The sequence below is a fragment of the Pseudopodoces humilis genome, chromosome 3, assembly GCF_049639895.1.
Source record: "Pseudopodoces humilis isolate 2021_Gansu_Grassland_sample_001 chromosome 3, ASM4963989v1, whole genome shotgun sequence".
Taxonomy (NCBI): domain Eukaryota; kingdom Metazoa; phylum Chordata; class Aves; order Passeriformes; family Paridae; genus Pseudopodoces; species Pseudopodoces humilis.
In genome coordinates, this window is record NC_142202.1 from 7,563,448 (window position 1) to 7,587,829 (window position 24,382).

At 43.2% G+C, this 24,382-nt stretch overlaps 1 protein-coding gene across 2 annotated transcripts; it reads right to left on the reverse strand.

The window, feature by feature from the left end:
* Positions 1-498: 498 nt before the first annotated feature.
* BFSP1 (beaded filament structural protein 1) lies at positions 499-24,355 on the reverse strand. Of its 2 annotated transcripts, none has more exons than XM_088053244.1 (8): positions 24,184-24,355; positions 11,591-11,651; positions 8,558-8,653; positions 7,686-7,778; positions 6,886-6,993; positions 4,517-4,737; positions 3,137-3,222; positions 499-1,839 (listed from the first exon to the last, which is right to left on the reverse strand). In XM_088053244.1, coding segments are annotated over exons 1-8 (1,614 nt in total). In that variant the 5' UTR covers positions 24,186-24,355; the 3' UTR covers positions 499-892. The 2 variants fall into 2 exon arrangements, with proteins under 2 accessions (XP_087909370.1, XP_005525480.1); XM_005525423.2 differs by lacking the exon at positions 24,184-24,355 and adding an exon at positions 17,602-18,234.
* Positions 24,356-24,382: the final 27 nt, after the last annotated feature.

Consider the following 24,382-nt stretch of genomic DNA (forward strand, 5'->3'; position numbering starts at 1 on the left):
AGGCATGGGGAGGTGGAAAGGCACTGCTTATTCCAACAATCCTGTGGAGCTCTGTGTGACTGCAAGTAACAGGAGTGAGACAGGGTCCTGTGGCAGTATTAAACTCTGCAGTCCAAAGAAATACTTAAGAAAATACCTAAACACACAGTCTTTGGCTGCAGTCTGCTCAAAATGCTCGTTGGCATCCATAAGTAAATTAGTTGTGTTGGGGAAGGACAAATAGTAGCTTTTATAAGGGATATCTCAGGGAATTTTATTCTGAGAAGATCTGCAGTAAGAACATATTTTGAATACAGGAAATTTGTCTTTATTTCCAAAAAGAAAGGTCTGCCAAGCTCATTGCTATTTAAAGTCACTGAAAGGGGGAGATATTTGGAACAGGTTATTTAAGAGGTATCCAGCCCTTCCCTGGAAAACTCCCGCACACCACTCATGTGATGTTTACAAGTAGCAACTGTGAGTCAATGTTAGAGGCAAAATAAACCCACAGTGACAATCTTCAGTAGAAGGCAAAACTTTTATTAAATGAACCAGATGTGACAAGTTGACATTTGCAGCTGTCTCAAAGATGGGGGGTCGTACAGCAGTTATGGGAGCAGTAGAGGAATATGCAAATTTGTCCCGGATACTGTGGAAAGCCAGGCAGCTCTGTCATAATAATTACTTTCCATGTGTCTTAATCATGAAAATCAGTTGCATAGGATGTGCCCTGGAGAGTGCTAATGGTTGTTGCACCAAAGGTGAGCCTACATCAGACAGAATTGCCATCAAGGTTTCAATCTGTTCCATACCAAACAGCAAAAATCTCACTACTGTATCATTCGGTCAGGAAAAAAACACAGTCATTTAATAACTATGCCAGACAAGTCGACTATCAGAGGGTATGTGTCACTTAGGAGCCTTTGTCACCTGGTTTCTTCTTGCTTGTTTTCTCTATCATTGTCTCGACAATCATTGCTGTCTCTTCGTACGTCTGAATTCTGTCATCTGAAAACTTCTCAATGGACTCCACCACCTCCACCTTCTCATAGCTCATAGAGCCAGGTAAGGCTGCCTCCCTGAACAAAAGGCCCTGCTTATCTTCTCGCTCATATTCTGCCTCTCGAAGGAGTCCTGGCTCAGTTGGGCTTATCAGACCGGGGGAAGGAGCTGGCTCAGGCTCAGAGATGTCCGGGTACTTTGCAATTTGCTCAATTTTTCCTCTTGCTTTTTTCCCCCATTCAAGCACGTCTTCTTTCCCCTCCTCTCTCTGTTTATCTGGGATTTCAAACTCTTCTCTCCTTTCACAGATTTCCCCTTTCTCTTTTTCAGATGGTTCAGCAGGCTCTGGCAGCTCTGGTATGGGCTCCACGTCACCACCATTCATCACCTTCCCGTTGCCAGTGGAAACTGTGATCCCTCCCCCAGGCGGGATAGAGGGGGCCAAGATGCACGGTTCTTCACGGCCTTCCTCCCCTGTCACCAGTACGTAACGCCCTTTGGGATGGGCATCAGGCTTAGCCTCTGGTCTCTTGTAGACTCTTATTTTCTCCCTCACAATGTTACACAATTTATCAAAGGCTTTGCTTATCTGGGCTCCGTCAGGTACGTCCTCTGGGCCCATTTCTTTCTCATCAAATTCTGGTCCTTCCTGCTCAGGTTCACACCTGACTGAGCCTTCGTGCCTAAACTCCATCTGATCTTGGTCAAAACCTTCCAGAGTTCTTTCGTACATTCTTTCAGGCGAGTGACTGTCGGTTATGTCTCTTGACATCAGCTCCTTTTTCCTGGCAATTTTCTTTGTCAGGGCTTTTTGTCTGGGCTTTACACTGGCGATGTCTTGCATGGCCTGGGTGATATCTGAAGAAAAATCAAAGTAAAAGAGACAACAAACAGTGCTTGAGTACAGTCACTGCAAATGCCAGAGCTGCCTCTTGCCCTCACTGCTGCAGGTGGAGAGCCTTTGTATCCAAGGGGGCTGAAAGCAAGCCAGGCATCTCCACTCCTGACAATCTGGAGTATGGACAGATGCTGAGAGTCATGTCAGGAGGGAGCAGCAGTGGCTGGTGGCCACAGAGCTGAGAAGCCACCCACCCACAATGGCTTCACTCAGACACTGTCACTGAGCTCTTAGAACCCCCTGCCCACAGGCTGATTCTGACCTCCTGCACAATCAGTAGCCACGGATCCCATGACTGCCTAGCAGCAGGAGGAGCACAGGCAGGCTATGATCTCCATGGCATGAGCAGCTAGAGCAGAGGAGGCAGGGTTTGAGAAGAAGAACATGGGGACAGACAGATATTAAGATACTTTCCCCAAGGCAGCTGTTTTGTCCCCTGCCACAGTACAATAACACACATGAAATACCCTGCCCGTCAAGCAGGTGAAATCAGTGGTGTGTCTAGAGACAGGCCAAATCCTCAGCAGGTATAAAACACCACTTTGCACAACAGCAGTTATTTACAGCTGCTGAGGATCTGGCCTCGGGCATTATGGAACCATTTAGTATAAAACTGCTACAGTTCACACAGCAGTTAGAAAAATTACAGCTGCATTCCAAGAACATCCCTCATGCGATGGTTTGTCTCCTTTCTCAAGGCAGTTTGTCATTAGTAAAACCCCAGTGAGCCTTGGATATAAGTCATCCCATATGTCAAAACCTATCATACCAACTCTTTTGTCAAGAGAAGTCTTGCTCATTTAGCCCTGGCCATTTCCCTGGTACCAGGTTTAGAAGTATCCCCATTCCAACAAGCCAACACACAGCATAGAGGAGACATCATTCATAGGAAAACAAGCCTCAAAAAGGACCCTCTGCCTGCCTGTGGCACCCAACACACCTTGGGGCTCTTTGCACATCACTGAAGCGCAAACAAAAAATTCAGAATGAGTCAGCACAAAACCTGCAGCTCTCCCCACCATTTCAGGTGCCTTTTGATTTTACTCTTGATTGGCCTGAGTACTGACTGTAGAAATTAGCAAAGAAATGCTTTTGCTGGTGGTTTTGGCCTTTGACAGCTTGTCTCAAGGCCAGCTGAGGTAACCTGTCTTGCATTTACAAGACAGTAGTCAGGCTGTCATGACTAGTGGCACAAACAGCTTAAAATACAATGATGCTTCTCTTGACAGACACAGAAAAGACACACCACAGCTTTACCTCTTCCCCTCGAAGCCTGAGGCTGGGCAGGTCGGTATATCTGTGTGAAGAGTGTGACTGGGGTTCCTGCTATAGCAGAGTTTAACCTGTGGAGAACACGTGCATCCATCAGTTGTCTCCCCACCGTTTTCAGTGAAAGCAAGTGAAATTGTGCAAAACGAAGCACAGAGGTTAAAGAAATGTACTTCTCTATGGTGAGGAGTCAAAAAGCATGACAGGAAGCTGTTTCTTGTCTGGGGAAAGTTAAGACAGCCACAGCACCTTTACAGGAGTGAGGCTGGTTTCTGCCAGCAGGAGACATGGGATACTCCATTAGGTAAAGTACACCAGCAATTACAACATGCAGCAACAGCTTTGCATTTAGCATGGCACTTTGAAAAGATGGGAAGGTTTTAGATGGGCAAACAGTCAATCCAAGACTACCAGAGGTCAGCAAGAACTGTGAATCCATTTTTACCATGCTGGCTGGTAAAATAGGAAATTTGGAGCATTCTTCCTTGGAAAACACTTGAGGAGTCAGTAGTATTAAGGGTTAAAAATTAAAATTGAAAGGCAGGCCTATTGCAAAACAGTTATTGTATCTTTGGCCTCCCCAGTCTGCTCTGCTGGAATTTGAGATATTTTGTCCTCTCAGAGACCCTGTGTTGATATATTTTTTGGCACTGAGAATTACCCTGTTGAGATACTTTTAACTAGAACTCAGTGTCCAAAGTAAGACTCTGAAAATTAATTAAATTCCCCTTCCCCACATATAGGATGGAGTATTTAGGGAGTGTTCTTCCCCTGCACCTTCTGCACAGCCTGCAGCAGTAGTTTGGGTGCTCAGGGGTCTGGCTCTGCTGTTGTGAAAGATCCTTTTCTCCACTGTGGCTGATGGTTGACATTAGAGGGAGACAGTACTCCTCTGTAGGTTTAAGCACGACTCAAATCCCTACCAATTTCTTCTATTTTTCCTCTTTCTCCCCATGCCTGAAGAATGGCTTTGCTGTGAAGAATGTTTTGCTTTGCAGGACATTTGTTTTGTCTGCACCGTTCAAAAATCAACCTGCTGGTAATGTCGAGCAAGTGTCACCAACACCCAGTCTGAGGAAAGGATGTTCAGATTGCTTTTGTGTGCTCCTGACCTCTGCACACTGATGCCAGGACAGCACATAGAAAAGAGACTGCACGGACAGGAGAAGCCCAAAATGGCTCTGACCCTTTCCTTGGCAGAAGTTTGACCAGATTTTGCATCAATTTAGATTTCTGTCCCTGGATATCAACCAGTGAAAGGTGTGAGAATGCTATAGCTTTGAGTGAACCAAATGCCCTTAAACACACATTTTTCAAAATGAAAGAGGCCACTGTTCCCTTTGTGAGTGCCCAGCCATCCAGCCTTACCGGCTGTCCTCATTCTCGATGATCCGTTTGTACCGTTCCAGCTCATTCTCCAGGGACTGCTGGTAGATCACCAGCTGGCGGCAGTCAGTGGTGTACTTCTCCAAGATCCTCTCAGCCTCCTCTATCCCCTTCCTAAGGTTTTCAATCTGCTCATTGTAAAGCTGAATTTCATCGTCATAACTCTCCTGGGTGTTTTTAATTGCTTGCTCCAGCATGGTTGTCTGGTAAATAAAATTGGTGGTGAAAGAAGCAGCTTTGAAAAATTCACCATCCCCATATTTTAAGCATAATGAAAGGCAAGTGATGCTTTATTACAATGTGATGCTGCACTGCTGAAATACAGAAGCAATTTCACTACCTTTGTTCAATCATTCAAAAAACATCAAGGACAGTAGAAGTTCTTAACTGGGAAGATGAGCTCAAGAAATACCCACTCCTCCTTCTCTGTGGTCTGCAGACAGGGAAAATTACACCTAAGTTCTCATTTTAACTAAAGAACTCTTCTTTTGAATTCAATTCCTCAGCCTTTTTACTTCAGTGATAAAACCAAGGAACACATCGACCAGGAGGTGGCAAAAGTCGCCTTCCAAAAATAAGGGCTGAGTTTCAGGTAAGATATTTCACCTTGTAACTCTGCTCTCACTTTCTTCTGCTATTTTAGCTAATTATTATACTTACTTAATCTTTTTTATTTTTTTTTACTACATTTCAGAGAGATGAACTCACTAAAAGTTAAAGGGGCAATAAGTGACTAATGAATTATTTTATAATTGATTTATCTCTATATGCTTCAGACAAGATTAAAAAAAAAAATAAGAGCCTAAATATAGGAGTGTTGTCCCTTGGCATTAGTTTGGTGATGTTGTAGTGTACAAGTGGATTAAGACTCTTTTCTGCTCAGTGCTCATGACCTCTTAGGCACATGGCTATCAGGTCCAGAAACAGGACAGCAAAGAAATTCTATGACACCTGTCATCAGACCAGCCTTCACCATCACAAGCAACTGTGTTACTGACCTCCACACAAAGCTTTTTCACTCTTCTAATCTCAAAGCACAAGAATGAATGAATGAATGATCAATGAATGAATGAATGAATAATCTCTTTCTAGACGGGGTGGGAAGATTTGATTTTGAAAGCAGCACGATTAATTCCCCAAAGGCTGCCTCTCTCCATCTGCCAGCAGACAGCTGATTTCCTCCCCTTTTTCTCTGTATTGATTCACTATCTCATCTCCCTATTGATTCTTGTCCATCTCAGAGTGTGTGTGTCCTTTCCACCAGAGCATCAGACATGAGAAAGAGATCAAGGAAAATACACTGTCCTGCCCCTAATGAAAGAAGTTATGCTCAGGAAGTTATGAGCTGCTGCTATGGCTGTCCAAAGGAGCTCAAAATCCCACCAAAAGATGTTTTTGTCAATATTTTTTTCTTCTCACCCGGATGGACAACTAGAGGCACAAAGGAAGCTATATTTGGGGTCATTCTCCACCCCATCTGCTAAAATATATTCACCTCTGTAGAGGAAGAGATGCCATTGGCAACTATTCAGATCTGGTTTCTATCTACTGCAGCCTTCAGCTGCTCATCCACCTCCTGTCACCCTTGGCCCTGCACTGCACTCATGTTTGCAGGCACTGGCTGGAGACAGAAGGTTGATTTAGGGCAGGTTTGGCTGGGAGGTGGGCAAGGACAACTAGTCAAAGTCTTGGCCAGACACTTTCTGCAAATCAGGGCTCGGCAAAAAGCATGTGGTTTTTCCTGCTGGTAGTGTCCAAGCACAGGAGAGGTGCTGGCTTAATGCTCAGCAGTGACCTGGATGAAGGCAGAAAGCCAAATGTAGCTCAGCAGCCCTCTCAGTTTTCCTCCCCAAACCCGTCCAGTCCTTCCCACAGCAAGTTCAGCACTGGATGTGGCAGTGATAGAAAGGATTGGGCAGAGCCCTGAGGGTTCCCCATCACTTTTCATGGAGCCAATTTCCAGCCAGAGCTCAGCAAGTAAGAAAGTCATAGGAGCCCTGTGAGACTTTTCCATCCACGATATCCTGCTGATTCTGTCCTGCAGGAATCCACTTGCATCATGGAAACCAAAACTTCCCTCATCAGCCACTCTGGTAAGCAAAGACAGCTTCATTGCACCTACAATACCTACAGCCCTCCCTGGCCTTCTAAACCTGACATTTTGTTCCATTGAGAGAATGGGAATGAAGCAGCTGAAGAAAAAGATGGAAATCTAAAAGGAAAACACACCTCCAAGTCCACCAAGTTAACGTAACCGTGTTAAAGCCATGTTAGATGTTTTACCATGCAACCATATAAAAAAAGCAGTCAATGAGCAGCATGGTTGTGTGTACAGCTAGTGATTACAATACCTCTGTCTGCAGCTTGTATTTCTGTGCCTGTAGCTGGCAGAGGATGCTCTTGTATTCCTCCAGCTGGCTCTGCAGAACAGGGATCCTCCTCTCAGCTATCAGTTTTTCCTGGTTGGAAGAAAACAATGTGTGTACAGGAAAGTATGGTTCACTCCTAAAAAGAGCCAAAAGAAATTGCACTACTGGAAATCAACGGTGAAGACAAATAGAAAACAGCAAAGGACATACTAAACCTCGAGTCAAATTCTGTTGAATGGTGGCATGGCTTTAAGAATAGAGATATCAGATGGCAAGGCTGTAAAAATACAGCTTAGACCTTGTAGATACACCTGTTCATATCTTCCTCCAAGTAATGAACATTCCTGGCATAGCCACTCATACTGGTGGAAATCATCAAGTTTTCACCTCATCTGTATCAATTAATTTGAATTAAATTTTCACCACATCTCACCCTTTCAGGATAAGATTTCCTTTCTCTTCAAACATTCATGTATCCTGCCATCTCCTCCTCAGAGAAGAAGCAGAACTACTTCAACAATGTGTTGTATCACACATTTTTGGGGCTAATATGTATGCTGGAGTGCACCTGACAAAGCTAATCTCTCTTTCCTCATTGATAGAGTTTTTCAAAGCTACAGTTAATTTCTTTTCTCCTTTATTCACTATTCAATACTTGCACATTGTTTTGACAGTTTTCACCTAGCCTTGGTGTGGAAGTTAAAGGATTTGGGACGCTTGAGGGATAAACATTATCTCTTCCTTACTTAGAGCTGCATGTATTTCCCAGCAGCAATACTTGCCTCACATATGCCAGTGGTTATTGGGGACACACGAGGAGTTGTCTGGATGATCTGCTGCAAGACATTGACGTAGGTCTGGATTTCCATGAGGTTCTGTGATGAGGTAAGAACATTTTCATTAGAAAATGCCATAGTAAGATAGACATTTCCATGTGCTCCTGGGGTTTATTTCTAGACATGTAATGTTTTAGCATATAAAAGTCCAATTCATGTTCAGACTTGGGTTTGGAAAGCAATTTTACACCTGCTTTTGAGTGCAGGAGTGCTAAGAGTTTCATCATATTGGGCTATATCACAGACTTTTGTCCAAGGACTATACAGTTCATAGAATTAAAGATTCCATGATTTCCAGTTTCACAGGAGATTTTCAAAATAAGGATCACGAATACCTTTGCATGTGGCCTGAAAAAAAAGGCACAAGAATGCTTTTTCAAAGGCAGCAAAGATGGGACAGTGGCCTCATCCCAAGACTCACACTTCTCCCAGGAAGGAGGCAACACATTAAAGTCAGCTGCAGTGGAATCATACATCCACAGGTGGATGTCTGCTGATCAGCTGGGGTGCCCTGTCCCAAAAAATTGGGTGATGAAAGCGATGTGAAATTTAAGACAGCTTCATCAGCACTTTAGTTAAACCATGATACCAGGCTGACAAATTCAAGACTCTGCTGCAGCTGTAGTGACTGCACACTGAGAAGTGAGTTTGGGTGCTGGAAACCATCCTCCAGCTGCTGTGCCCACTGAAAATAAACAGTGCTGGATGCACCCACCAAAACACAAAAGACATTTTCTTTATTTTGCCACCCTTTGATCACGGAGAAGGGCAAAGTTCCACATCTCTCTACAAGGAAGAGGGCAGATTCAGCCAGTTACCTTCTTGTATCTGTCCTTTGTGGCGTTAATGTCATCCTGCAGGAACTGCGACTCGATCTGCAGCTCCAGGTTGCACAGCAGGGCTTCATCAGCTTCCTGCAATGCAGAGAACATGTGGCAGGGTGGTTGGTGTGCCTGGAGTGCCGAGCCCACAGCAGCAGCCCCACAGGCCAGCCTGCCTGCAGCGTTAGAGCCGACTGGGAGATGCAGAAGCATCCTAAAACCAGCAAACAGGAGGCGTGTCATCCACCATGTTCTGCACTAATGTGATTTACAATACAGTTTGGCACTGGCACCGTCCAAATAATGCTGGGAGACAAGCAGTGGGCCTTTGAAATACCAGATTTTGGTGTTAAAATCTTGAAAGGGTGGATGAGTCTTAAACAAATGACATCAGCAGACTAAGGCATTGATTTCTCTGGTGTCATGACAAGATCTGAGGTATCCTGATGCCTCTTTAAGATCCCCAGTAAAGAAGTCCTCCTAAAAACCCAGGAGGGTCCAAAGTATTTGCACTCTCTTTCGTATGTTCTCAAACGCCACAAATATTTGCACAGTTAATTTGGAGCCATTTCTGGAAATAAAAATGACAGTTGATGAGGTTTAGAAAAAACCATCTTGCTGCATAGGTTTATAATACTTTGGGATTTGTGAGGACAAAAGTTCCTAACACTCAATTAATTCAAAGAACAAATTATTTGACTAGCAATCATGATCTCAGAGTACATAGGTATGAGTGGCATTGGTCTTCAAATCCAATGAAATCTCCATTTCTCTTCAAAGACCTAATTTAGATTTTTCCTACGTTATGTTATTTAACACAAACCCAGGAATTTAGGATCATTTCCATGGAACTTGGCAATATATTTTACAAACATGTAAGAGTAATGATATGTTTTATTTTTCTATTTAATACATTATTTCTTTTTTAGATTTGGTGTTAACTAAGACTGCAAAATATAATTTTTGAGAAAGCATCTCAAAAGATTTTAACAGAATCTTCCTTGCAACTCTATAAAACTTGCCAGTTCCTCCACCAGTTTGCAATTTGCCTCGAGAAAGTCCTGCTTTCCGCATTTAACTCTAAGAATTAAAAAAGGAGTGTGTAAAGGCATCTCTTTCAAATGACCCATGTGCCATTATCAGCTGTAAAAACACCTCTGTGAGCGTTATCACGGGTTGCAAACAAGCCATTGAGATCTGCGGGTGCAGCATATGACTGGTAGGAGAGGATTTTTCCCTTTGCATGCCTACAGCACGCGCTGCTCCAAAAATGTGCAGATGTTGGCTGTCTGATTGTGCTGCTAAGCCTCCCAGGCAGAGAACTCTCCAGCAGGCTCTGCTTTGTGAGCCAGGGGCTGATTCAGACACATCCAGCCCAGCACATTCAGAGCCAGCCATCAGGAATGCCCGCTGCTTTTCTGCACTCCTCTCCCTTCCTATTGAGAGGAAGATCAGCAGGACAATGGCCATGCTGGGAGGGAGCCAAAAAAGAGCCCTCAGGACCTTAGATAATACCTATAAGCAAATATTTCTGCAGGCGATAAACAAAAGCAGGTTTCGGCTTTCCAAACGTCCCCTCAAAGGGGAAAAATGTTTCTGCTTTTATTCCATGCTTTCAAAGAGACCAGCTTCCTTGGTGGAGCTGAGTGTCAGAACAGTGCAGCGTCTGCCCATTTCCTTTTGAACTTTGCAGTATCTGCTAATCACTCAACTTCTGCAAAGCCATTCTGCTTCATGTGATGATTCCAGAACACACTGATCCATGTGCTGGAGCAATGTTTTTTGTTTACTGTGGAAGAGGAATTCCTTAGATCTCTCCAGAACCAGTATTTTCCCAGCTGTCAGACAAAGAATGAGTTTGCACATGCAGGTTTTCAGGCTACATCTTGGGCCCTGTACAGAAATCCAGCTGTATTCCCTCCAGCACTGGGTGCTCTAGTGCAAGGAGCTGCTGTGACAGAGGTGGCCAGGGACATCCTGGGATAAAAAACACCTTTGTGCCTCAAGATTTTGTGAGCTGTGCCTGGGACTGGTGAATCAACCAAATTTTCTCTAGCTATGATTGGTTGAGAGGATCTGTGAATACAGACTTACCAGCTCCAACAACCCCTATACAAAAGATTTACCTTCACAATTTTTTTTAAGGGCTTTTTGCAGGGTGTTCAAGAGCAGGCTGTTCTGGAGAACAGAACTGATGCAGGATGTCAAGAGTTCACTGGAGATAGAAATGCTAAAGTGTGCTTTCTGTCTTTTCTTAACATAAAACATGCATATCATTGATATGACAATGCTCCAGCAGAGCAGGCCCGGCCATTTGTAACAAAGAAATAAAAAAATAATCTCTATTTAATCCACCTTTAATTGTTTCCCAATACAGAAGATGAAGGATAGCCTGTGCAAAGTAGAACTGGGGAAAGACATAATAATATGTTCTTCACCCAGATGAAGGCTAGCAGCAAGAGAGGATGAATCAGGATTTTTCAGTTTTACAGACCTGGGCTGGAGACTTACAAAAGACTTCAGCCAACTTTTATCTTTCTCTGAGCTTTATAGTATATGAAATGTTATTTTTATTATTGCTTTTCCCATGGTATTAGTTTAAGAAAGTGTAGTTTGATATAAATGAGGGGGAGTTGTGACTTCTCTTTTATTTGGAAACCTAATGGGAAGCTGAGGGTCTGTCCTGGGAAGGGCTGACCATATCCTTCAAGGGACTAAGGAGCTTTGAGACACTCCAGGCTTCAAAACATGAACTTAATCAGCAATTTTTCATGGCATGATTGTCACTACTGGCTGTATTTTAATACAGTGTCTCTATTTTAAGAGCGTGGGGACAAGGTACGCACATGCCGAGGCTCAGACACTTACACGAGGCTTAGGAAGGGGGAGGATGGAGAAGGGCACAATGACAAGAAATGCCTTGCTCTGACATTTTATCTTCCCACTGATTCCTCAAAGCAGCTCGCTGTAGTAAATGAAACCAAAGGACAAAAATTATGCACCTTTCCCCTGGCATTTTCCCAGACTTACTTTATTAAGGCGCTCCAGGGTTTCTTTTAGCCTCTGCTGATATTCACGTTCATTTCTATACCTGCAAGTAGAGAAAAAGAGATAAAGTTCAGCAGTTCATCCCTCTGCAAACTGCATTTTTATCTGCTCTGCCATGCACAAGATGTGCTTCACGCTAAAGGAGAACAGGAATCTTGAAAGGGCCCAAAAGATTTATTCATGCATTAGCATTAATTATTTTTTGGTCCCAGATGCTGAGAGTCATTTCAGAATTGCCTAAATTCTTGTCTTCAGCTTATGTAACAGAGTACAATGAAATGCCATACATTTTCTATCGATGTTTCACAGAATGGCCAAGAATATGTGACCTACCTAAATAATAAAAGCATATTCCATTGGTGTTGGACTACAGTGACAGCCATCCAGCAGTGGTTACTCTGTGAGGATTTGCTACATTGGCACATGACCATTTAATTACATTGTTCTTGGTTACCTATTATGCCTGCTGCTGTTCAGTAAGCACTTTAATGACAGGCACATTAAACACGAAGATTGTGATTTCACATATCGACTGTGCAGGAGCGACGCCGCGTTAGGAAGCTTAGATGGGTCAAGCTTTATGTCCCCTCTAATGGTAACTTGTATTTTAGCTTGGTCAAAACAACAGAGAAGCCTTAGTGAGAGCTGCATTTCACCAACTATCCTTATGCTTTTATAAAATGTCCACAAGTTCTTAATGTGCATGTTCCTGGTGCTGAGATGGATGTGTAATGTGTTTATCTTTGATTTGAGGAAACTGCATGTATTCTTTAAGAATTAGGGCTCTGCATTTGTATGTAAATAGAATTATCTTCTAGAAAATCCTTTTAGCCAAGGAGTACAAAACTTAATTGTTGATTATTGTAATTAATTCCCTTCCTTAAGTAAACCTCACATGAAATGTTTAACGGTAGATGTGGTTTAATGAGACTCCATTAAAAAACAAACAAAGAAACAAACAAAAAGCCCCTGAAAAACAACCAGCCAGAAGCAACTGCGTAATACAAGGCAACAAAACTTTGCCATCAGTACTGAACAAGGGGCTTATCAAACTCCAACAGCTGCAGAAATACAGTCTTAACCCTTTGAATTTAACACTTTATTTCCCCTAAAAAAATAGAGGTACAGAGATATAAAAAAGCTGTCATTGTCTTACTTTCTACAAGAAACACTCTGGTGGGTGACAAGCCAGCTCTGGTGGAAAGGGACTGTCATTTGCAGTAAAAGCAATGGACACCAACACAAACCAAAATTCAGAACTGAACATGAGTCCCTGTCTGTCTTCTGAAATCATTGATCCAGCCCAGATGTGCTGGTGACATCAAAGGGATTTGCTCCAGTCAGCAGGGAACTTGGCAGCTCCTGGACTGAACACATCAAGGATCAAGTTACAATGATCATGTCAACCTCAGTTCTTCCTTTTCATCTCCTGAAGGACAAACAATCAATGTTATTCTCATGTCTTCCAACACATCCTGGAAAGCTGAGTGGATGATGTCACTGAAAAACTGACCAGGACCGCAAAGGAAGAAATTGGCAGAGCAAGGAAATGGATTTAACCTGGTCTCTGGTTTAATAACTTCTTCTGAAATCCCATAATATTAGCAGGGTTGGTCACTGGTCTGTTTTCAGTTCTTACATGAGGAGCAAAGAACCAAGTGAAAATGGCAAGGTTTTATTTCATTATCACTCTAACAAATTGCTGAAAAGACTAAAACAATGTCCTTTTTTGGCGTACAGTACTAACACCAGTTCCACTTCTAAGAATACAATATTTTTCAGCTTCAAAGTGAGACTGCCTTTGTTTCAGCTGTTTTACCAAGTAGCTAACCTCCAAACAGCTTTCTATCTATTTAAATTTATTTTGTGTGCAGCTGGCAGTAAACACTTTCCTAACTTAGATAGTTTCTGACAGCTGAGCAAGAATGAAGCAAATTGTGGCATCCTGTGAAAATCAAACACACAGTTACAATAAAAGCCATCTATGGATTCAGTGTGCAAACCTCAGCCCTAATGTAATTCAGATCTCTCTCATTGCTAGATCCTCACTCAAAATAGCTTTCAATGACTAAAATATTCAGCTACATTTTCCTTCATTCTCAAATAACCCAAATATGTGCTGTGCCACATAGCCGTAAATCCACCTGGCAGCTTGAGACAGTTAGTACTGTGTGATTATCCTTTGAAGGAGAATTTCTTTCAAGTGATGTTCAATCTTCTCCAGCAGATCAGTGCAAAAGTGCTATGAACCCCTTTGAAATGCTTCAGAGACCTCAGTATGCCCCTGTGCCTGCTGAAATGTATCTGCAAATGCAATGGCTGACAAGTCGCAGCCCCGTTATGCTACAAAGTTGATTTTGATGTTTGGTAATTAGATAGACATGTCCAAAAATTGTTTTATTAGATGGTTAGTGGTCAGACTTTCCTGGAGCTTAAGAGCCATGAAGTTAATTTGTTTCATTAAAAAAAAAAACCAAAAAAAAAAGCCAACAAAACATCAACCTTCTCACCTAGTCAGGTAGCTTTAGGTCAGCTACAAATGTTTTTGGAGTGTTGAAAGAAAAGGGATGTTAACGGGTTTGGGCTTTTTTTGCATAAGGGAAAGGAAATGGAGGGGATGGAGGTGCCAGCCTCAAAGAAAGCAGACCAGAGGATTAAAGACTTCCATCACCCCATTTTTTTTGACGCTGCCTCTGCTGCAGTTCAAGGGCTCGCTGCCCTCCAAAGAGGAGACAGTAACAATCCATCCCAGCAAAGCACAATGGCCAGATGCTCAATTTGGTGTCAAACCTGAGCCTTTTATCTGGAGAAAAATGGTGCCTCTCTGTTGAATCCTACTGAGCTCTTGCTCCTCTTGGCTACTGCCTTTGTCATGTTCCCTTTCCCTGATGCACTTCACTGACCTTCTCTCAACAGACAGCAGCAATTTGGGTGCCAAGGACAGCACAGACTATGAAACAGAGCTCCTACAAGGATGATGGGCAGGCCACTAATAGTTGTCATTCAGCATCATACCCTGAGTGCTCAGATGAGCCCAAGAGGGCTGTGCTCTGCTGATTTACGAACAGATTCCACCTGTGTTATCAAGAAGCCACTGCTGAGCAGCTGACAGCCACAGGACAAGGTCCTGGCAGTTTGTGGAGAGTGTGGAGGGCAGGCAAATGCTCCTCACCTCATCTGCAGCAGGATAAAGTCTTTCCTATCCCCAGAGAAGCAGCAGCAGTGCTGAGACAATCCCTGCAGACAGGGCTGGAAGGCAGCTTTGCCAGTGGAGTCCCCATATCCTAGCTATTGTGTTTCCCCACTTCCTTTTGTTTTCTCACACGTGTTGGGTGTTAGCTCATCAGAGTATCACCGTGCAGCTCATCTTGGGAAGAGCTGTGCCAATTACTGTGTCCAACAACTTCCAGGGAATCATACTGCATGTTCAAAATCCACTGTATTAGCAGTTCACAAATTTTTTAATGAAACAATTGATTAGCAATTTTAATTTCTGAAGTCAAGGCCACTGAAATCTGGATTCCAGCATCTTTCCCAATATCATGGAGAGGGAAATACAGTCCTTTCCCACAGCCAGAGGCAATGTTGCTATAACAGTGATGGTCAATAAAAGTAGCATAATTAGTTTTTTTTATGAGATGAGATGCAGCCAAACTATTCCCAGCATTGCAACTTCAAGATAAAGAATTCTCCCCTGGTACAGAGTCTGAACTGTTTATGTTAATGAGAAAAGCTATGAATGAGACCATAGGGAATTTAAAATAAATTTTAATGTAAGTTCTATTTTTTTATGGTATATGAACATTTAATTGTACAGACCTGTACTCTTAGGCCCTACTCTATATAAATCCAAATTTTAAAGGCCTACTTATATAAATGCAGCTTAAGAGGTTTACTTAGATATAAATCTATTTCTCCAGTTGTGAAGGTGAGTGAAAGAATGGGTTCTAAGTGTCAAAATTCTTTGCCTTCCTTAAGGACACAGACATTTGTCAATTAATTGATTCACAATGCTCCCCTCTAAGAGATTTTTTTAATCCTAGTGCACCAAAAGCTTTATGGTTCAAGATGAAGCAGGAAACCCACAGTGCCTGTTGCCAACAGAATGCAGACTCAGGGAGGAGAGTAAGTCTTCAGCACAGGAATGGTTCTGGTTTCAGCAGCCCCTAAGAGGGCACAGAAGATTATTCCTCCCAGATTTTGTTTGGGGAGCTTTATTTATAACTTTCAGGAGCTGAAATCAGAGCCAACAAGAGGGCAGAGTACAAGTTACCAGGGCACTGGCCTTGTTTTAAAACCTGCAGCTTAAAACCAGACCAAGTTTTTCAGGCACTGAAGAAATTTTCACGTCTGTCTTCTAGTCAAATTCAGCAGCTCCCAAGAAAAAAAAAACCCACCAAAATTCACTTCTTGGTATAAACCAACTGGTGCCATTTGGTTAAAAAGCAGCCACTGTCCTTCCATTGTCATGGCCCTATGTATCTTTAATTTTTGAATTGCAATTTTTGGCTTGGATATAAGCAAAGTTTCCTTCTTACGTTTGTTTACAGCTGCTGAGTGAGCATCCCAGGATTGTACAACAAAGTACCATCCCTTTTTTTCTAGGAAGCCACTAACTACCCCTTTAGCATCTTTCTTTCCTTTTCTGAGTGTTGTCTCCTCCTCTGGATTTTTCAATGTCCTGTATTACTCCCTGCCTATTTATAGTTTGCATAAAGCAGCCCTAATAAAAGTAAATTACTTTATGTCACATTACCAATCCTGTATTCACACAGAGGTATCCTGTATTCACACAGATTTTCAACTAATATGCAGCTAGAAAATTAAGTACTGAGTTTAGTCAAATACTCATGGACACCGTGTAATTAAAACATGTGAGCAAGCTCCAGAGTCAAGTTCAGAGTTAAATTACAGCATTGACTCATAGTTGAATTTCCTGCTCATAAATATTGGAATACAATCCTGCCTAATCAGGTGCTTATTACCCAGCCTGAGTCAGGACACTGTGGACATCTGACAACTGGCAGCAATAAGCCTCAGTGCACCTGGATGGGCTGCTCTCTCCTGTCAGATGAGAAAGAGAGACCAGGGCTTGGCATTTCTATAGGTGTGCTGTAGCTCACAGCCCCCAGGTGGCTGCTCATTTGGCAGCGTGCAAATTCTCATGGGTGAAGTAGCCAGACAGACATTTGGGGGGTTAAAAAAAAATCCCTGACCAATAAGAAACAGGAGGATTAGATCCTTTTGTCCTGTGAGCAGCCCTTTTATGAGCAATGTTTACCAACTCTCGTGTAATTAAGCCATGTGACCAAAACTGCCTGTTGCTGGAGGGAAGGAACTCATCTCTATCAGCATCTGAGGCTCCTGCATTTTGATTTATGGTGCCACAGATGCTAAAGAGGTGAAGTTAGGGGAAGCCTGGTCTTATTGTTTTAGTGGCATGAGATGGAAATACAGAATGCAAGGAAGAAGAGGAGGGCAAATTTCACACACCAGGGAAAAAACGTATCTTCTTTCTTTTCATGTCACACAGATGTGGCTGGCACAGACTTATAGTGGCTGTAAGTAAGAGCTTCTCAGAGGCATCCTGCACATGTCAGGAGATGTTTGGCATGGTGTAACTCTGGGCTGCTCAGACACAAGGCTTGCTTTGAGACACCTGGTAGTCAAATGAGTTTCTTCCCCTTTGCAGCTCAGAGCACAGCTCTCCTAAGGCTAATGAACAACTGCAGCCAGCGTGTGCCAGGGCTGCTGCCGTGGAACGGGGAGGGCATTTTCCCATCTAGGAGCAGTGACACCACAAAAGGCAGAGCTGCAGCTCCCTAACTCCTGATACCTTACTTTTCTCCGTGGGGCCCCTCCTGACAAGCCTGATACACCTGGAGAGGCATGACCCAGGCACAAGAAGGAGCTGGTGACACCGAACCCATCCTCACTACAGAGACTCCCTGTGGAAACGACACCACCCATCTTCCACGGATCTCGAGCCTTACTTGTTGCGGTACTCGTCGAGCATGCGCTGGGCATCCTTCTCCTCCCGCTCCAGCTTGGCTCGGTCAGAAGCCAGCTCCCGCATCCGCTGGCGGTTGAACTCGATCTGCCCAGCAAAGGCCTCGTCCAAGCCCACCAGCTCATCCATGCGCTGGAAGGTCTCCAGCTGCTTGCGCAGGATGCTGTTGCGCTGCTCCAGCACACGCGCCCGGTTGATGTAGCTGGCGAAGCGCTCGTTGAGCTCCTGCAGGTTCTCCAAGCCCCGGGCTTGGGCCAAGCTGTCGAATTCCGGGGAGCCTCGCAGCTCATCGTAGGCATCCGAGCGCTCGTACTTCTCCTTGCGTACCTCGCGCAGGAAGCTGCTCCTGTACATGGCTTCAGAGGGGCTGTGCAGTGCCGGGGTCCCCTCTTGTGTGCCTGCCTGTCTCTCCAGTTTGGATCTGAATTGTGTCTGGGGGGTCTGGGGAGGAAGAGCTGAACATAATCACACCCCCAGACGATTAGGGCTGGTCTCCAGGGTGGTTTGTGGCACTAAAGGCAGCATCCGCGGCAGTGAACTAAATAAATCCCAATGGCCCCGCCTTGGAGCTGCCCATCCAGGCGTCAGCAGTTCGGAGGAGCAGCGGGCACAGAAGGGCGAGGGGCTTTTCTTTTCCAGCATTGCAATTGTGTACAGCCAGGATAAAAGAGAGCAACGTCCAGCTTTCACCCGCTGGATTAAAGCATTATCCGTGGAAAACAAAACAAGTGCTTTGCAGTTTTAGAGGCTGAGCTCAAAGCCTTTCATGGCTGTGCTGGGGGGAAAGCTTTGTCCCACGGGGGTGTCCCCAGAGCTGTGCACAGAGGCCTTCTGCTGAGACAGGATTTTGGTGTGAGTGGATGGCAGGCCTTGATTTCTGTTATTTGAGTTCTGTGATCATTTAGAATAACGGGATAGTATATAAAAATAACTATTACTCCAGCTCCATGGGCAAGATTTGGGCATTTGGTTTTCACTTCAGGCTTCATGTCAGGCCTTTCTGCAGGTTAATTCCACCTGGCATGAGAAGCACCCAAGCAGCAGAGGAGCTAAAACCCCAGGCTTAATAAAGCCTCTTTGGCAAGCCACTTTCTTTGGGGATAGCCCAAAGCCATGCCATCCCATGGTGGACTTTCCATATTATCCCATGGAGAGCCACCATTCTTCCTTTACTTCCACTGTGATGGAGTCTTGTGTGCTGCCATTCCCTGAGAGGCTTTAATTTCCTCTCAATGCATCTCCTCTAGTATTTTTTTTTCCTGTCTTTCATTTTGAAAAATCCCATTTCTTGGACCAGTTCTTCCCTAATCTACTTGCCCAGACAAAAAGCCCAACACCCAGATACTCCAATTTTGAGATGTCTGTTAATAATTCATATAAAAGTCAATTTCCCTTTTTAATGGTAATATCTTAAATGAATATTTAAATCACATGTATTTTGAAGCTCAACAGAGCTCAAGTCACTGCTGGCAAGTACAGAAGTGAAGAAAGCAGCTGGAGCTCAGGTGACTCTAAAGTCTGGGTTCTCTGCTACTAAATCTGAATTAAAGGGGGAAAATCATTAGACATTTCCTCCGTATTTCTTATTCTGCTTCAGATTATTTGGAAGTGCCATGAGGAAATATCAAATGATTTCTCACAAAATTAAATTAGGCTGTGCACACAGACTGTGCAGCTCCACAGTCTGCTTCCAAACTATATAAACAGCAAAACAGAGACAGATCTTTCAGAAATGTCTGGGATCTTTATGAACCAGTGAACGTGAAACCACTGGTCTCCATGCTGCACAAACATATCGGCATTTGCAGCTCTTTGGCTGGACCAGCCTGCTTACTCCAACAATGCAGCTGAGCTTTTAACAAAGTTAGTCTTCCAGAAGAGATCAGAAAGTAGATTCTGCTGGATTGTGGGCGGTATATTTTCATGGCAAGAGTTTTTATGGCTTTAGTCAGCCTTTCAGTAAAATAAAAGCCCATGGAAGTGCTATCGCATCTCTTTCTTGGTGGCTGGAAGAAGCACTGAGTCCAAGCTGACCTGAAGTCCTTAGATAGTAAAAGGATAGGCTTTTCAGGGCCTCACCATGTCCCTAAACTGAGTGGTCTGTCTGCAGAGGAACCTTTGCAGTCCCAGTTTTTGTTATTGAAAATTATCCCATGCCTTCTACTGGGAAAATCTGGGTTTGGTATATCATGCTTTGCTGTTACATGCATGTCTCTAGGGTGAGATCCCTGCTTCCAAACTTGGGCAGTTTCTGTTGCTGACTTGCTATAGATGCAGCTTTACCAGGGCCAAGACAAGCTTACATGACTCAGGCCCTGTGTTAGTGACTTTTTGAGATGGAGGTGACTTGAGGAGTCAGCCTAGCCTCCAGACAGCTTGTGAACACACAGATCACAGAAATTATGGAATTGTTAAGTCTGGAAAAGACCTCTAAGAACCCAGCACTGCCATGTTCACCACTAAACCATGTCCCCAGGTGTCACATCCACAAATTTTTGAACATTTCCAGGTATGATGATGCCACCACTTCCCTGGGAAGCCTGTTCCAATGTTTGATAACCCTTCTGGCGAAATTTTTTTGCTTGATATCCAATCTAGCCCTCCCCTAGCACAACTTAAGGTCATTTTCTCTCATCCTGTCACTTGTTACTCGGGAGAAGAGCCACACCCCACCTCACTACAACCTCCTTTCATATTGTTGTAGAGTGAGATAAGGTTTTCCACAGGCCTCCTTTTCTGCAGGCTAAACACTCCTTGCTCCCTCAGGTCCTCCTCATCAGACCTGTGTTGCAGACCCTCCACGTCCTTCTTGTGAGCAAGGAGCCCAAAACTGAATACAAATGCAGCAAATCAGAGTAAGGTAGCCTAAAAGGAAAACCAGTTTGGGACAGACTGCAGCTGTTACTATATTCAAAATTAAAGAATCAAAACCACCCCAGAAAAATCAATCTGCTTCTGTTATGCACTGAATTATTTGGCTCATCTAATGGACCACAAAGGTGAATTACCTACCCAGGGATCTTGTACACTCACTCCTATTTAGAGATGGCCCAAAGACTGAAAGATTATCTGTATAGATATTAATGAAACAGCTAACCAACTGCTTGAAACCTTTTTAGATTTAAATCAATGAGTATTGAAGACATTTATATAAAGAACACTTTTTACCCTAATGCCCGCAGTATAAACAAGAAGGAACACAGAGAAACAATTTGCACTTTCCCTCTTTGTCCTCAGTTTATGTGTGACTCCTTCCAGCAACGAAATCTGAAGGCTGGCTCTTTGCTGTGTAAATGCAGTATAGGATACATCACCATCACCCCAGAGTGGGTGTTTACCTGCTGCTGCACAGCTCAGTAAATCTCTGGTACAAGAGGGTGATTTGTTTCTCTTTTAATTGCTTGTGTTGCTATAAACCACTTTGCAAACTATCTTGGCTATATCCCTTGTGCACAACTTGAGTATATTTTGGCAGTGCCAAGAGCCTGCTTGCACTCCTTACTGCTTGCCTAAGTCAACACAAGTTTCTCAAACTAAATAAAATTTCATAAAATGCATTAAAAAATGCCAAAATCCAAAGGAACCATATCTTTCTGATAAGAACTCATCCAGTCCCAGCTGTGGTTGGCCACATTTTGCTGGCCATTGCTGTGGGGCAACCTTGGAGCTCCTGTATCCTCCCTATCCTGGGGACTTCCAGTTCTGTTTCTTTTCTCGTGGCAAAAACCTTTTCTACATTGGTGGGTTAAGACAGGGTAAGAGTCCAATAGATCCCCCCAAGCTGTGTGCTCAGAGTTTTCAAATTAATCCTCCAAGTTCAGTGTTTTCTCAGCAATAATATGACAGCTTGTTGGTACAACTATTCAGCTGTTACAAAACGATCTCATCTACCAGTACAGCCCAGCTGAGGCACTCCATTCACCCTTGCTGTCTTTTCAAGTTATTCTTGCTTTATTCAGAGCCTGATGCTATAGCCCAGGGTTTCCTGTCCCTCTGGTCCAGAACAAAACTTCAGAGAGGACGCGATAATGAAATGTGTCACAAGTGTTTCATGCTGAGATCTCATAGGTGGAAATTGAGGTTAAAATTCTTCATTTTGAAAACTGATGCTCAAGAGCCATGTCCTATCTGAAAAAACTGCTGTGAAGACATTCAAAGCAGAACCTTTCTGTGAATACGATTGATCAGAGAGATGAAATGAATTTGTGCTGATTAGCTTTAAGGAAGACTCAAAGAACATATATTCAAATATGAAAGAGACCAGCACAGTGAAAAAAAAAAATAAATAAAAGTCTTGTGTGTTTTTTCCTTTTCCATGATCACAGTAAATAGGTGAAGGGGTAATGACTTTAAACTGTGCAATATAAGCTATGAATGAAATAGAAGACAAATAGGCTAATTGTTCCTCTAATGAAGTAGAGGGAATAAAATATCACAAGATCTCAGTCATTGGAACACTTTAAATATCAAGCTAAACAAACACTACCCAGGACTGAGGGATGTTTCATTCAGTCTCCTTTAGCAGAGAGAAGAGTTTATTGCTGACTGTCAGAACACTGTTAAGGGGTTCATTACTAACCTCGTCCCCAGGGCCAATAATTTTTTCAGGACAATGATTTCTAAGGTTTCTCCTAGTCTTTGTGAGGTAAATACCCTCCCACTTCTTAAGTATCCTTTCACTCAGTCACTGAATTTGCTCTAGAAATTTTTATCTGGGGGGTCTTGTCTATGTAGTGCATCGCAGATGGATGCTGACTTGCACCCTGCTTCTTGGACTCTTCCCCCAGAGATATTCTTACTCCTCCAGGCAGCACCAGGTGACTGGTCAGAGCCCAAAGGTGAGTTTTTCCCTATAATATTATGCAGCTCTCCACAAAATAAGTGATTTGGTGCCACCAGAGGGCTGTAGCTCTACAGCAGGAGCAGGCTGTGGGTTGGAGATTCAGTACTGTGTCAGTCTCTGACATAAGCAACCCCAGAGTTTCTTGCAGAGAATTTGCTTTGAAGTATGAAAAAAGCTGGGTTTTGTCCTTATTGCAATAGTAGGTGTGCTGCAACAAGCTTTTACTTCTGCTCAAGGGAACCAAATCCTGCTGGGATCAGGATGAGTCCCCTAACAGAGGTGGATGTGCTGATATAAAGGTACACATCTCCCCCCAGCCCAAATAAATACCCCAAAGTAACAGCAGCGCTGGGACAGATCCCTTTCTAAGATCCCATCTTGAAATCAGGCCAGGAGAAAGTCTGCTGCACACATCTGGTGCTCAGTTTTGCCCTTCAGAGAGATGGGCATGGAATTAGAGTGAAGAAAATGACATTGTTAATTTTTGTAGTGTTCATAAACAAAGTTAAAACGGTGGAAAATTTGTGTCTGCTTTGTTCTGGCGAGTCTGTGATAGTAAGCAACTAAGTTTTCAGGTTGCAGTGATAGGCAGACAAGCTTTATCCAGTTGAGATTTTTTTTCCCTTCACTTTGACTATGAGCCAGAAGAAATGCCACTCTGAGAGATGCCTTTTCAGTCAAAGATCAGATGTGAAAATCGGGTAAATATTCAGGATTTTCTTTTTCTATTTAATTTTCTATTTTCTTTTTAATCTATCCACTCATTATTTTTTCTCTTTCTGAATAATGCACAAAGCAGCAATGGACAACATCTCAAAAAATAAATGAGATCTCTGACAGGTGGTTTAGAGTAACTCAGACCTCCTGGGAAAAAAAAAAAAGTGGAACTCAAGAAAGAAAGAAGAGAGTTTGAGCTAATTGCACATCACATTCCTTTCAGCACTTAATATTCCCCTACTTGGGGCACAGGATGGAACCTATCCATGCACCTCATTATTTAATGATACTGCTAATTTGTAAGGACAGAACATTTTGGAGATACTCTGATATGTCTGTATCTTGTCACCCTGAAAATGCTTAAAATTGAAATACCTGTTTAGTCTCTGTAGAAATAACATTTCTTAAGAAGTTGATTCAGAAGCTTCAAGCTCTGTGTCTATTTCCTTGGCACTTCAAACCACAATAAAAATTCACTGGAACAGTTCTGTTTTCTCAGAATGTCTTTGATGAATGAAATATTTCAGACCAAACTTTTCCATGCAACCTTAAGGTTTTTCCCATTTCTTTTTGGGTGAAAAACATAGTAATTGATATATATAACTTTGATGGGATCAATAATATACTTCAGAGTATAGGAGAGAGAAAATAAATAGTTTTTTTCACTGAAGAGTTCATAATACGAGGAGAGAAAAGCCATAGCATGTCTCATAAAGCAAATGGTCTTTTCTTACATACAGGATAAAAAGAATAGGAAGCTTTTTCTGTGGGGGTGTTTAAATTTCCCTGGGGCAGAAAGGAAGTGGAAAGGCATCTGAACTGAATCTGGGCTCCACCTGAGCCGTGTAGGAAATAGTCTGAATTCCTGTGACTGAACAAGGAAAACAAGAGCCAGAGGAGATGTGCAATTGCTGCTGGAAGAAATACCCCAAATGAATGAAGCAATAGAATCAGGGGAGGGAGACAAGAAGAGCCTAAAAAGGGGGGGCAAAAGGAAAAACTTACATTTTTGGATGATACTAAACAGCTGTCCACATATGCCAAGCTGGCTCTTTGGGGAACACAGTGGGAGATCCAGCACAGAAAACAGGACAAGGAGCCTCCAGCAGGCTGGGGAGAGAACTGGGGATGGCTCAGACCCCCACTCCTTTCCTGCCTCTGCCCCAGGAGTGGCTCAGTGTGAGGGTCTTGTTAAGGACAGCCT